Raw genomic sequence first — 15930 nt, forward strand, 5'->3', positions numbered from 1 at the left:
AGGACAAGAAGAACAACCGCAGAACCAATGAGCGATTCCCTTTCAGTTAAAATTTATTTTCACTTCAATGACTACCTTCGAAATCTTCGAAATACATTTTCACTTATGACGTCAATCTTAATTTAAACATCCTCCGCATTAAAGTGAAAACATACAAACACACACTGTTCTGTATACAAAACCCTTTCCCTCGAATAATAACAAGTCACGTGGTCCTGACATCAGACGAAAAACCTTCCAAAAATGTTAAGTCAAACATAAAAATTTAGGCTCGGCCAATTATCTCCTCATTTACATTTAAAAAACGACTCTTGCCATTGGCTATAGGACAAGTTTTACAGTTTTTGTTAATTTTTGTATTTTTTTTTCTCTGTCACGGCCATTCAGCGACCTGGAAATCAAAATGGCGTACGTCATTTCTCCCTCCAGAAATTTCTCATTTCTCACCACATTCACCCGAATGTGACGACTGACAATAGCTTAATAGTCTTTAGCAGACTGGAGTCGATAGAATAAATCATTAATTGTTAGAAGCGAAAAAAAATAGAGAATGAGAATTATATTGTGTACAAAGTAGTGTCAAAAGAATTCTAAATTATCAAATGGCCTTAATTCTTCCATTTTTTCACAACAGAAAAACGTATTTTTATAGTATACAAAATTTTTATCAAAAGGAAATGAAATAAGTCGCGACAAGTGCCAGTTTCATTCAATGCCACGGAAGTTTTTAAGAAAAAAAACTTGAATTCTTCTGTAAACAAATCTATTTTTACCATAGAGAAAAAAATACACTAGTGCCTTAAATTATGTTTTTATTAAGAAAAATGGATATATTTCACTGGGAAAAAATTTACAACTATTTTTTATTTTAAAAAATGGTAAGTTTCTCTTTTGTTTTGACATTGTTTTTATATATATTGAAATTTTTTGACTACTGCACTAAGAATTTATTAATAATCTAATTATTGTCAATTTGCAAATAAATGAAATAAATTCTTAATTTTGAACATAACCTCAATTTTTCAAATAATTTGATAAAGTTTATGAAGTTTATAAATACATGCAAATATTTCAAGAGCTTTTATAGAAATTCTCAACATTCCTTTTTAATCTTTGGAAGCTCTAAATTTAAATACGAATCTTCGGTCGATTCTGATTTTTAGAAGTTTTTATATTTAGAATTTCTAACATTTTTTCTTAATTCTCCATAAATAATCAAGAATCTATTTTATAATTTATATAACAATTCACAATTTCTTTTAATTTTTCCTTCAATATTTTCCCTAAAAAAGGAAAAATAATATTAAAGAATGGTAAAAAATACTGCAAAATAACTTTTATCACTGTAAAAAAAACAGTTTTATTTTTAAAAAAAGTATTTTTATGACATTCTTTTTGTTATTATTTTGAAAAGAGTTAGAAATAGGTATATTTCATTTAGTGTGGAAAATGTATAAAACAATATAGGTCATTCTAGTGATAATTAAAGTCATTAAAATCTTATTTATTTTCGTTGAACTTTAATTTTTGTTATGAAAGAATTTTTCTCTTAAAAGTTCATTTCAGAATAAAGAAAAACATAATGTCGCGCTTTATTCTTCGACCTTGAATCCAAACTAACAGAGGATCAAGTGTCTAACGAAACAATCACTTGTTAATTGGAGAACACTATAAAAAAAAATAATTTCACGCTAGTAAAGAATTTAAAATTATTATTATTATCATCTTTAAATTACTGCATTCATTTCATAGGCTAACAACTGAGACTTGATTAAAAAAGCTATACACGACAAAAAAATAATACATTATTTTTGTAACCCGTTTATTACTCAAATAAATATAAATAATTAAAAAAAATCGTAAAATTAAGTTAAGTAATTAATTAGTGTAATAAATGTTTCAAATGCTACTTATTATTACCGGAATAATTAATTAATTATCTAATTAAAAAATTATGGTTAAATTCAGTAGCAAGCTTTATTAACTAACTATGAATTTCTTGAAATTAAGACCATTTAGTAAGAAATTCCTTCTAATTTTTAAAAATTCGCAATTCTACATTTAATAATGGCTCTATAAATATCACGTGTGTCATCATTTCCGAAATATTTTTCACTCTATTAGATCCTATCTGTCGTTTTAAAAATTTTACGACACTTTTTATTTTCCTGATAAAGATTTACTTCATGACTTTATATTATTATTCTCAAAATTGTAGGCAGTAAAATTTTATTTTATTAGTAATTTTATTAAGTAGAGAATTTATAAATAAATAGTTTTGTAAATATATTTGGAATTAAAAAATAACTAGTTTTACAATAGGAGACAAAATTAACTTTCGAAAAATATTCTATACGTAGAATATAAATAATAAATTATTTTCAAAAATTAGGGCAATATTGTTTCGATTTTATAATGCTATAAAAATTTACATTTTTATCCGGTTTAATGTCTTTAGGTAATTCACATTTTATATATACAATATCTGCGCCAAAATTGTTGCAAACAGAAGTTAAATTAGTTTTTATTATATGTGACGTGCTCCTAAGAAAACAGGGTTGCCACAGGTCAGGGAATTCAGAGAAAAGCCCTGACTTTATTTGATTCAAATAACCGATTAATTGACTATTATCAATTAAATATTTACTTGAATCAAATAATATTTATTGGAGTCAATTAAATGGTATTTGCTTCAAATACTGAAATTATTGGTTTAAATACCATTTAATTGACTCTAATAAATATTATTTAATTCAATTAAATATTTAATTAATTTCAGTTAAAATTTTAGATAATTTTAATTGAATATTAAAAGCATTCTAGCATGAATTTTTAGAAATAATTTGATTTTAAAAAGGTTTCAAATTAAAATCTTTGAAAATCTGAATTTTTCATACTTTTAACTAACAATTCTGCAAAGAATTTTGAAAAAGTTTTATTGCATTTTTTAAAAAAATGATAAGAAATTTTTATTTTCTAATATAATATATATTATTTACTCATAGTCCATACCTTTCGATTTCGGACGAACTTCCGGATTACATCTTACATATTCTCATATCAAATTTTCAGATATAAGCAAAACATAACAAATCATAAAAATCGTACATATTGTTCAGCTCCATAAAATAAAACCTTTTAATTTTCTAATATATATTTAATTGAAGAATTTCCGGATGATCAAAATTTCGTAAAACTGAGTTGTAAACAAAGGGATTTGAATATTCTCAAAAAACTTTTTCGAAAATTATTGAAAATAATTGATTGAAAGAAGAATTTTAGGTAAAAATTCTAGAAAATAATAATTTAATTGAAATTATGAAAATAATTATGAAGAAGTTACAGTAACAATATTCTTATAATATAAAATAATGATTTAATCACTCGGTGATCTTTAATTATTATAAGTTGTTAAATTTGAAAAAGGTTGGAATTAAAATTTTTTTAAATCTTAATTTCTATGGAAAAATAATAATGATTAAATATTTATTTAAAAAAGAAATTATTGATGTTTTCGAATAATTTTACAATTAAAGAAATTCGTAAATAAATGTAATAGAACCTTTTTTTAAGTATCTAATAATTTTTAGAGTAAATCAGAATATTCTTTAGGGTCAGAGAAAAAGTCAGAATTTTGTCTGGAAATCAGAGAAAAGTCAGGGAAGAACAAAATTAATTTTTTGTGGCAACCTTGTACTATTATTGTATTTATTTATTATTAATTACTACTATAATAATTTATAACAATAATAATATAATAATAAATATCTCGTTACATATCTATTACTATAAAAATTAATAAATTATTATTAAATATGTCGCGCTCCGAAGAAAGATACTCAAGGAGCACATCATTTTAAGGTTATGTTTGTCTTATTTTTACCTCAATTAAAATTTTTTGTTTTATTATGCAAGACTAAAAACAGTTTTTAATCATTATTTTAGATGCAAGAAAGACTTAAACATCAGAGGTTTGTATTTAGAGTCAATCACCTTTATGTATTTTCATTCCAAAAATTATAAACATAACCTAAAATTCACAGATCTTCTTAGATGCGTTTCTTTGAAGTGTGTCACATATTAATAATTGTAATTAATGATAAAATAGAGTTTCAGTAGTTAAACAAATTCATAAACAAACTAAATTAATAATAAATAATCAAATTTATTAATATAATTAGGGTGTTTAAAACTAACTATTAGAAATTTCTCTATTGTAATAAATGTGAAATTAGATATGTAATAATTTATTCGAAAACATAAACATTTCTTTGTCTTTAAAACGATGAGACTCTTTAAGAAATGAAATTTTTAATCTCTGCCTTATCGCATGCATCTAATAATCCATATTAAGCACGCATTGCGTGCATTTATAAAGTCCACACAGCTTGTACAGCAAAATACACAAGTGTAACATCATGACTAATCATCGCACATTGAATAAATTCTCAAAAAATTGCAAATAGTTTCCACCCACAAAGAATAAGAAAAAAATACCACTCAAAAAAACTAACAAAGTTAATAAATTTTTTCAGATTCCTAGTTAAAAAAAATACAAATGACGATTTAGAAAATCCGTTTCGATGGAAAAGTGGAGAAGTAAAGGAAAAACGATTCAAAAAACGGAAAGTCTTTTACCACCAACACGACGTCAACAACAACAACAACAACAACAACAACAAGACGTCGATTCCTCTCTAACTGAAAAGAGAAAAGAAAAACGATGGACAATTGGTGGTTTTCTAAAAAGAATTTCCCACCGTGACGGCGATGCTTCATCAAGCAGTGATACCTCAAGTCTCAATGCGCCAATAATTCGACGAAAAAAAGCAAAAAATCAAATAAAAAATAAATCCTCACGTCGTGCCATTCGCTCGTCATTGCAGACGAAAAAAGATCTCGATTTCACTTATTCCAGTGGCAAATCACTTGAAATAAATCCCTTTATTTTCCCCATTGTCGAATCATTACCACAGGAGTTAATCTATTCACGTAGCAGTGAAGGTTCAATCGATGGTTCAACAAAAAAAATACGCAAGGACAAAATAAAAGCCCGAATCGAAGCGAAACGGGACAAACTCTGCACAAATAGTAGTACAGACGAGAGTTCAAATGAATCAAAATTACAAAATGGTTACAAGAATGATGTTTGTCTACGCAGAAGACGTAACGCAAGAGCCGAACGTCTAATGAAAAGTTTATGTCGAAACGATACTGGAACTAAAACACAAAATACAAACTCAATAAATGAACATCGATCATCATCCAATGATTATCAGTTGAAAATTCAAGAAACCGAAAATCCCCTCGTGAAACAAACTCTACAGTATTTTTCCGATTTCGATAGGAGGAATGTTAGCAAAAATTACGAGAGGGAGAAAAGGAGAATTGACAATTCTCGTCGCAGGCAAACACAACAAATATTTCCAGTCACTTCCGAAAACTGTGATGTACAAGATAAGAAATCAAAATCTCAGGAGGATATTTACCTCAACTATCAAGTTAAACCCACCCCCGAGATTCCATTTTACGCGTCTTCCCTCGATAGTAGTTATTACAAGAGTCCAAGAATTCAAAATAAACCATGTAGTCAGAGTTCTTATACATCAAGTCCTTATGGAGAAAATCCGATTAATTACAATAGAGAATATCTGGTAAATTATAATAAAGAAAGTCCGGTAAATTATAGACAGAGTCCGATAAATTATAATGAGAGTCCGATAAATTATACAGAGAGTCCGATAAATTATAGAGAGAGTCCAATGAACTACAGAGAAAATGCGACAAGTTACAGAGAGCATCCAACCGATTACAAAAATTCATGGCGACAAAATGATCAATTCGAGGATACGGGAATTTACTCAAGAATACGATCGCCATCGCAACGATCCGACAGTTCCCATCGATCGGTAAGAACTCGAGACTCCCCCTCCGACAGCCTCCGAAAAATGACGCCTGATTTTGATAAACAACGTTCAAAAGAAACATCTAATTTATCGAACAATTTTACAAATATTTTGCGAAACGGGAGTAAAAATGGTTCGAGAGAAATACACGAGAAGAACGATTCCGAGAGGAGGAGTTCGAAAAATCTAGAAGAGGCGCTCTGTGAATTGGAGGAGATTTACAATAGTCTTCAATTGGGCGACGAGGATCTCTTGGAACGAGCCGAGAAACGAAGTATGGAAGAGTACAGCAACAAGAAACTAGAGAACGTCAACGATTCGGAAGTGAAAAATTCATCGAAAACAGAAAACGAACCGAATATTATCAAGGATGACATGGCTTTCAGAAGACTACGATCATCAAATCGTCCCTCGTCCGATGGTCACGCAATTTTATCGAACATCAGTTATCTCATCACTTCGCCAATTCCTTCACGTCGCGATTTTTACTATCCGGAAACGAGGCAAAAACACCGCAACAAGGAACCGGATGTTACACTCGACGATGTCGTGTTCAGGAATCTACACCACGCGAATAATTCCCTGAAAGTCGTCGAACCACAACCGCCGTTTGGTATTCCCCTTGGACCAATAACAGGCGCCACTGAGAGCGATTATCTTCACTCGAAACCAACAAAGTCGCGCTCAAGACGCGAACCCGACATTGTCACGGATGATCTCGCATTTCGTAATCTACGCAAAGACAGGAGTGGCGATCAGAAGACGTCGAATTTTGTCGCTAAGAAGAAGCGAGCCGTTCGTTCTTTATCCGCCAATCTTTACACTCTCTTCAGTGGTTCGAGTGCTCCGGACGCTGAATGGGACTTCGAGACTAATCTCGATATCAACGGAAATCAATCTGACGAAACGAAGAATTTCGAAACCAAATCCAAAGGTGGGAATGCAGAAGTAAAAGGCGACAAAAGTGGAAAGTCAACACTCGAAATTGTTCAAATTCAAAGGAAAGTTAAAGTACCTTCTGCCGATAATGAATCCATACAATTCCGATCGTTTAACACCGAAACTGATAAGCGCTTCCAAAAATACAAATCCGAAATTTGCCAAAACTCACAAAGTGAAATTGGTCTAGGTGTCGAAAAGGATTTTCAAAACGAATTCAATCAAAGTCAAGCGGTATTCGATCGAAAGGACAAGGACGCTTCTGAAGTACATCGAAAAGTGGACAAAATCGAACGAGGGCAAAAAATAGAAAGACCACTTCTCAAGAATGTGGACGTTTTTGGAGAATGCGCCAGATCGAAAAGCGGCGAATCATCAAAGATAAATTCGGGAAAAATTGAAAATTTCCGAAGTAAAATCCAATGTAGTGGTAGTAAAAGTGAAGGTGAACCTAAACGAACAGAAAATAAAAATCGAGGCGAAATTGAAGAATCTTCCGCTGGTGGAAATGGTGAAAAGTCCTTTGCAATTGGAGGTGATTTGTCTTCGAATGGAATGGAAAAGGAGTCTAATGGAATTGGTGGGAAAGTAAACGAAAAACCCCCACCGGAAATTCTGTATCAATCTAAACTTCGTGATTTGCCTCTCAGTGGAAGAGAAATTACTTCTGGAGATAAAGAAACCACCGGTGGAATTCAAAACAAAATTGTCGATTCGAGTGAAGTTGGCGGAAAATTCTCACCGGAAATTCAGTACGAATACGACTTTCCTGCGAAGATGAAAGAAACTACGTCCAATCGAATTGAAATCGTTGATAAAATTGTAGATCCAAGGGAACCAAGAGATGCAAAGGAACCAAAGGAATCAAGGGAACCAAGTGATCCAAGAGAGCCAAGGGAACCAAGAGAACTGAGGGAACTAGGAGAACTAAGGGAACCAAGAGAAATAATTGAACCAAGGGATTCGAAAAATTCACGGCTAGTCGAAAAGCCCTCAACAGAAATAAAAGATTCCTTCCATAATTTGTCTTCCATTAAAAAAGAAACCACACCCAATCAAGTTGAAGTCGAGGAAAAAATCAAAAGTCGAGGAGACAGCAAACAAACCGATCTTCCGACCCCAGAGTTACGAGATGAAGACGAAACGACAAAGGACCTTGGACCCTTCACCGAGCACGAGATATCAATTTACAGACAACTGTGCCAGGAACTGGAAAACTTGGTCGACTCAACAAAGACTTTCGATGAATCATCAAACGACAATCAACCCCAAGATTCCAGTGAAACTGTGAAATTTTCCAAAACATCGCAACAAACGGAGAATTTAACAACCGATGAAATCGACGAAATTGGCAATGAAATAACCTGTCTACGTGAGAAATTGACGAATTACATGACGAGTACCAAAGAAATGGATCGGGGAAATGGAAAAATAATCACTGATCACAAGAGGCAAGAATCAAAAATCAATAGTAATGATAAAATTGACGATAATAATTTATTTATGAAATTAAATAATTCTCAAATTGATGAAAAGCCACATTGTTCGAGGAAAATATTTAAAGCAAGGGACGCAAATTCGTCGACGTGTGAAGGTGAGAAAAAGAGTTGTAAAGAGGCTAGTAATGTGTGTAACGCTGAATTATTGTTACTAACTGTGAAAAATGTTTGTTATGTTACTAATCAAATGAAGGCTCATTTCTTTTTATTGCTCGCATTATTTTTTGTGCTATTAATTGCGATTACTACGATGTAAGTTTGCGTGAAAATGCAGGAAAGTTGATGGCTCGAGTTGTTTCGAAGGTATTTTGAAAAATTATTCAAGTTCTTGAAATTATTTTGCCGATTTTTAGTTTTAAAGTTCTTTTCTTTTGTCAAGGAGGAAAGTAACAATTTTGGGAGTTTCTATAATTTTCTGCAATAATAGTAGACAGTCACTTATTTAAAAATTTCTTCAACTAATTTGCTAATTTTTATTATTATTTAGGATTATTTTTCCATTATTAAATTTTTTATTTTATTACTTTTTAAAAATTTTTTAACAAATTTTTCTCTAAATTTCAATCCAAATTTTAGTTTTTCAAAATTTTAAACTCTCAATATTTCATTATTTTCATAGTTTTTTTCAATAGTTTTAATTTGTATTTTAATTTTAATTTTTATTTATTAATTTTTAATTAATTTAACAAATTTTAATTTGTCTGAAAATTCATCGATTTAAATTTCAAATAACTCTGAATTAATTCGTCTGCATTTTTAATGTTTTAAATTCAATTTCCAATTCATTTTACTATTAATTTATTAACTTGAATGCAATTGTTAAAAGTTAAATTTTATCGAAAATTCTACAAATATTATTTATTTTCAATATTTTTTTATTTATTTTATTAGTTAAAAATTAATCCTAATTTTAATTGACGAAAATTGTAATAAATGAAATATTAATTTCATTCTTTTTATAAATTATTTCCTTAGTAATACTTCAATTAGTTTGATTATTTAATTGAGAAAACTTTTAAACTATTTAAATTTCCAATTAATCTAATTTCTAATTCTAACTAACTCGAAATTCAATCGCTCCAAACTTTAATTCATCTGATTTTTAATCGAATTATAATTTAATGAATTTAATGAATGCAAATTTCCGCTCACTGAACTTTTAATTATTTCTTATTTTTTATCGACCAAAAAATTCTTTAATTTGAAAATTTAATTATTCGTCGAAATAATAATTAATTTTTAATTTAAATGCAATTGTACTTATATTTATAAATTTAAGTTTAAATTTTTATTCATAATTAGAATAATACATATTTTTAAAAAATTTAACAAATATTTTTTTGGTTTAAATATTTTTAAAAATTTACTAATTGAAAATCAGGGAATTCAGGGAATTTTTTTAAAAGTACGGGAGAAATATCAAATTTCTAAAATTACTGCATGAATTTTGGTTTTTGGTATTCATAAATATTTTTGAAAACCTTAAAAACCTTGAACTCTTGAATCTTTTTTTACCTTAAAAACTTTTGAATGACAATGAATTCTTAAAATAATACCTTGATTTTTGATGTTACTGTAAATAATTAAATTCTAAAATAACTTTTCTAAAGTTATGAATTATAATTATCTTTGAAAAGATTTCAATTGAAAACTGTTGCAATTTTCAAAATAGAGTTTAAACTAAAACGTTTAAAGATTTCAATTCCTTTGAAGAAATTCATGATAATTGAATATTTATTCAAAACATAACTTAAAATTCTGAAAAAATTATGTTTCTTAGAAATTTTAATTCAATTTTTTTAAAAGATATTTCAATATCTAAACCAATTATATTAAAGAATTATCAAATTAATGGAAATTTTGTGAAATTGTATTGAAAATAATTAAATTTGTCAAAGAATTTCTTTAAAAATATTTTTAAAAATAAAAATTACATTTTTAAGGAATTTGAATCTAATAATTAGTTCATTTTCAATATACAATAGATATTTCCAAAAAAGATATTATAAATTCTATTAAAAATTTGGAGTCTTTATCTATAAATTCGATATCAACGAAAACTCAAAGATAATAACTTAAGAGGAAAATTTTCTGAATATAATGTTTTATCAAACAATTTAAATAATAAAAATCTTCTTAAAAATCAAGATAGGTCATTTTCCAAAAAATTACAAAGTACAAACAAATTTTAAAGAATTTTATTGAAATTTGGAAATTAGGGAAAAGTCGAACTTTCGAAATTTTAGAAACCATTTTTGGAAAATAATTCATACCTAATGCAGAAAAAGAATCTGATTTCTGTTATAATTATAATTTTGGATAAAAATTATAACATAAAAAAAAAAAAAAAAAAATTATAAAAATTATAATATAAAAACTTTTGTTCCCTTCTGGGATAATTTGGAAAAAATCATCAATTTTACAAAAATTTAACTGAAACAACTCTGAAGTCGAATCAGCTTTTCGAGTATTTTTCCACAAACTATGTACACTACTGCGATGCCATGAAATATCAGACTGTGTGATGTGTTGTTTGTTGTTACTTGACTGAAAACTTGTTGGCTTGCTGCGAAAAAAATATGAAAGAAAAATAGTTTATACACGGAGAGACCCACATTCGTAAAAATTACTAAAAATGGTTGCAATGACCGGAAATAAGGAGACTTTTAGCATAATGTGCTACAGAATTAGATAAATTTACAAAAGAAATAGATAAATTTGCTACATTGAAATAGCAAGTTTTAATATTTTGTGTAAGAGTTGTAAATGTAGCAAAAATTGATTATAGTTTTCTCTAATTTAATTAGACAAAATCTGACAAATGAAAACATTTTCCACTAAAACCTACGATCCACTGTAGTAATTTTTGGTGAGCAAGTGTGGCTAGCGAGTGCAGTCATATGGTGCCTGCATTTCTATTGGTTGCTAACTTCGTCAATCTCCGTAATTGAGCCGATGCTATCCGATCATTGACAGTGACTATGTTTCGCGTATGTAAAATAAATTTGGATATTATCTACAATAATTAAATATAAAGTGAAACGTAGGTCGTTCGTTATCTCAGAAATTGACCATTATAAATTGATAAATTTTGCATTTATTCCTGTCCCAAGGACTATGTCTTATAATAAGTTGTTAAAAGTAAACTGCTTTCTCGTAAGTGCTGTAAATTTTCATCATTCAATATATAAGGAAACAGAGATGTATACTTTCAGTGAAATTCGTTGTCGTGCGTGCAGTTGTGTATTAGTGTATTAATTAACCGCGTCTATACATATAAGTGAAATAAACATGTGTGTGTCTTCAAATATTTATCCAACAAATATATAAGTGTGTGTGTGTCTGTGTATGTAAAAATCCTTCCAGTTTACCTCCATTAGTCAAGAATTGACGGGAAACCGGCGACAAAAATCCGTATTTTTTCTTTCACTCTTTCTTTCTGCATTTACAAACGACTATAGTAATTTTACGTACACAATGCTTCTGAGTTTACTACAGTTGTTTGGAACTATTGGACGAAATAGTAAGAAACTTTGCTAATTTGGTGAACATTTGTCGGGATTAGTGACTTAGTGTAGAAAATAGTAAAAAATACAAAAAGTCCCCTTATTTCCGGTGGTTGCAATGTGAAAATAGTAAATTCTAGTGTGATTTTATACAAAAATTAGTAATCTCGGTCTCTCCGTGTAGAATTTTTTTTCTCATAATGTTCTCAAATGAAGAATCGATGCAATAAGTTAAAATTAATATTACTAATGTCACAGGTGCGGACACTACTCTTACATGACCAGAAGCGTTCTGAACGAGTATATTGTAAAACACACTGTACACCGTTGGGTGATGAGTCATATACGTCAAGTTTATTATTATTCTATTTTTTTTAAAAATGTAAAACTAAAATTTACAATGGACTGTTAAAGAAAACTGACTTGTTGTTATTAATTTTAATAAAGTTTAATCGTTATAATTGTTGTTTAGTCATTATTTATTTATTAACTTTACTACATATTTTTTTCTTATAAAAATTATTTTAAATGTGATGCTCCCCCTAGAATGGTAAACGAATTATAGGTTATGTTTTTATTAGATTTATTGTTATTAAAATAAAAGTTTATTTTTAATTATGTAAATTTAAAATCAGTTTTTATTGAATATTTTTGCAATGAAGACTTAAAGATCAATAATTTTTGCTAATAATTGATTTTCTTTCTGTATTTTACTCTATAAAAATTATAAACATTATCTAAAATTATTTTGGGAGCGTATCAAATATAGAAATATTTATATTAATTTTCAATTAATTTTGATAATTGTAAAGCACGAAGTTGTAAAGCGTCGCGAAGAAAGGGACCTAAGAGTTAAAATCTTATAGGTTATGTTTGTTATCTTTTAAGTAAAAATGCATAAAGTGAGTTAACTTTTATTTGAAACGAATTATGTTTAAGTCCGTATTACATTTAAAATATTTAATAAATATAATTTATAATTTTACAAAATTAAAAAAGAATCCTTTATTCAAGTTAAAAAGGTACCAAACATAACCTATAAGATTTTGCTTTTTAGGTCTATTTCTTCACTGCACGTCACAAATTTATTTCGTATAATATTATTAAAAATTGCGCGAACCGAAAATTTACGTAAATCAAATAAAAAATTTATTTATTATAAACTGAAATTTGGGAATAAACATAATTATTTATTTCGAAAATTTAAAAATTAAATATATTTAACATGGCTTAAATATAAATTTTCCCTGAGTGTAATTTTATGAAAAAAAAATTATTTCAGAATTTTCAACTATAAACCTTCTATAATAAATAATTTCTATTTATACTATTTTTACGTTTTATTCCTTAAAAATTATTTACAAAAAAAATTGTAAGAAAAATGCTAAATATAGAGAACAAAATTGCTCTCCAATTCGTACAGGAAGAAAATTTATGTTTATGTACATAGAAGGGAAGTGAATCGATTTAGAAAGTATAAAATGACACAATATAGAAATTTAATATATAAATGCGTATATCTGAGATCTATAATTTAATATCAATAACCCGTAGATATGTAATATTGAATTACATAAAAAATTTCAAATATTTTCTATAAATAAAATTTAAACATTTTCTATAAATAAAATACACCTGTAGGAAAAAATGATATATTTTACTTAGGTATAGAATCTATACTTAATTATTTATTTGCTTCAAATAAATTTTATTGTTGGTTCAAATAAATAATTTAGTAAATTCTGTGACTAATATATTTCTTTTATTTGACTCAATAAGATTATATTATTTTATTTAAATAATACATTTCTCTGGGTGTATAAACATTTTTTGTAAATAAAATATAAACTTTTTCTATATAAATAAAATATAAACATTTTCTATTAAATTTAAAATAGAAATATTTTCCATACATAAAAAATAAATATTTTAGTCGAAATAAAAAAAAAGAATTAAAATTTTCTTTTCGAGTTGTAACTCTTGAAATGATACCCAGAGAAAAATTTTATTCAAACCAAATATAATTTAGTCGAGTTAAGTAAAAAAGTGTATTTGTCTCAGAGCCTATATTAAGTTATTTATTTGAAACAAAAATTCGATTCGAGGTAATTAAAATTTTTTTTGTGTATACAAATAATTTTTATAATAATTAAATGTTAGAGAATTATTTAATTTTATTATTTAAGAAAATAAATAAAAAATAGGCAGTTTTTAAGGGAAAAATAAGAAAAGAAAATTTAAAATTAAAATATTTTCTGATAAAGAAATATTTTCTAAAAAAATAAATAAATATTTTCTTTTTAAGGGAAAAATAAGAAAAGAAAATTTAAAATTAAAATATTTTCTGATTTCTAAACACGTAATACATAGTAGAAAAAAATATATAAAAATTATTCTTCGGTTACCATAATTAATTTTTTAAAGGTCGCTTATAAATTCATATATACATATATATTCATGTAGATATAAAAATGTGTCTTAAAGAATGAGTATAGTTCGGGAAACAATGAAGCCTCTCATAGACTCACATTTACAACCTTAAACAGATACCTACATATATATACCCTTACATCTGTAATAATTTAATCTCTCCCTAATAATCCATTTCTACTCTAGTTATTTGATTTTCATTTCTCTGTAATCTGAGAGAAAAAAAATTCTTTATACTTTTACGTCAGTAGTACATACTACTTTCAGTAATTAATAAATTACGATTCTTTCAATTAACTCACAAAGTTGTTATTGTACAATAAAATTTTTTAATTAATTTATTATTTTTTATTAAACATTATGTGATAAATATAAAAATAATAATAATTACATAGAAATAATTTCGGAAATAATAATAAAATATAAAGCCTCACGTGTTTTTGAAGAAAAAATATATACTATTTAAAATTGTTAGTCTCGCCGATTACGACTTTGAAGTCAAATTTGAAAAATTCAAAATGGAGGATCCAATATGGCGGACGCAAAAGTTTAAAATTCTATCGATTGTCATCAAACTTGTTTCTAAGGGTTTTTTCCTATTGAAACTATACTTTATTTCATACTCAAGAGTAAGAATTTAAGTTGCGCAAAATTAATTGTTAAAAATATTAAAGAATTTTTTTTCTTTGAAGAATGACTTTATTGTTCCATTTTATTATTTTTATTTGATTCGTGAGTTTTTCTGTAAAAAATAAGATAAATCTAGTTGAAGTATCTGTTTAATGCTTATAAATTAATTTTTTCAAAACAATGCAGGTAAATATATTAATAAGAACAAAAGAAAAACTCCCGCACATTCAAGGAAAAAGTGTTGGAGATAAAAAAAATTATTTTTTAACATTTATTCACGTTAGGGTACAACTAAAAATATTTTTTAGTAAAATATACAAATCTTATAGCACAATTTTATATATTATCAAAATATTCCACATTAAATTTAATTGTATATTCAATTATTTAATAAAAAAACAAGGCTTCAGAGATGAAATTGAATTTTTACTGGGGCCAATAAATGATGTAAAAATTTCGTTTAGGATATTTTAATAAAAATATCATTAATCATCGTGAAGTAATTTTAACCTAAAACTGTAGACAAAGTTTAAACATTTTTATCATAAAATTTAAAACTGATGTCTTCTTTCAGACACTTTTTTTAAAAAAACTTTTTAGAGCTTAAAAAGATGCTTTTCTTTTTTATAAATGACAAGTAAATGTTAAATTTTTACTATGAAAATTGTTAATTTAATTATTAGAGAGCAGATTTTATAAATCAGAAGAAGATTTTCAGAAGAATCACCCATTTAGAAAATTTAACCCTTTTACACCCAGTGGTTTCAATCGAAACCACTTTGAATTCAAAAATCCATAACTTTGTTCAAAAATTAAAATATTCTTGTTTTCTAAGCAGGAGTGGCCCGCAGCTTTATTGAACTTTATGGAAAAATTTTATAGAACAATAAATTAATAATAAGAATTTTTTTTATTAACAATATGAACACAAGTATTTTTTTGTAAAATTAGCAAAAACATTTTAGGAAAATATAAAGAGAAAATTAATATAATTTAGCAAACATGAATAATGGTGTATTT

The 15930-nt window shown here is 27.0% G+C and overlaps 1 protein-coding gene across 2 annotated transcripts; it reads left to right on the plus strand.

Annotated features, from left to right (window-relative positions):
- Positions 1 to 223: 223 nt before the first annotated feature.
- LOC122509107 lies at positions 224 to 12311 on the plus strand. Of its 2 annotated transcripts, XM_043622892.1 has the most exons (3): positions 226 to 878; positions 4536 to 8439; positions 12109 to 12311. In XM_043622892.1, the coding sequence occupies exons 2-3, from the start codon at positions 4584 to 4586 to the stop codon at positions 12129 to 12131; spliced, it is 3879 nt and encodes a 1292-aa protein (XP_043478827.1). In that variant the 5' UTR covers positions 226 to 878; positions 4536 to 4583; the 3' UTR covers positions 12132 to 12311. The 2 variants fall into 2 exon arrangements, with proteins under 2 accessions (XP_043478826.1, XP_043478827.1); XM_043622891.1 differs by lacking the exon at positions 12109 to 12311 and having other exon boundaries at positions 224 to 878; positions 4536 to 8876.
- The last annotated feature ends 3619 nt before the right edge of the window (positions 12312 to 15930 follow it).

The sequence above is a fragment of the Leptopilina heterotoma genome, unplaced genomic scaffold, assembly GCF_015476425.1.
Source record: "Leptopilina heterotoma isolate Lh14 unplaced genomic scaffold, ASM1547642v1 Lhet_6, whole genome shotgun sequence".
In the NCBI taxonomy this organism is placed as follows: domain Eukaryota; kingdom Metazoa; phylum Arthropoda; class Insecta; order Hymenoptera; family Figitidae; genus Leptopilina; species Leptopilina heterotoma.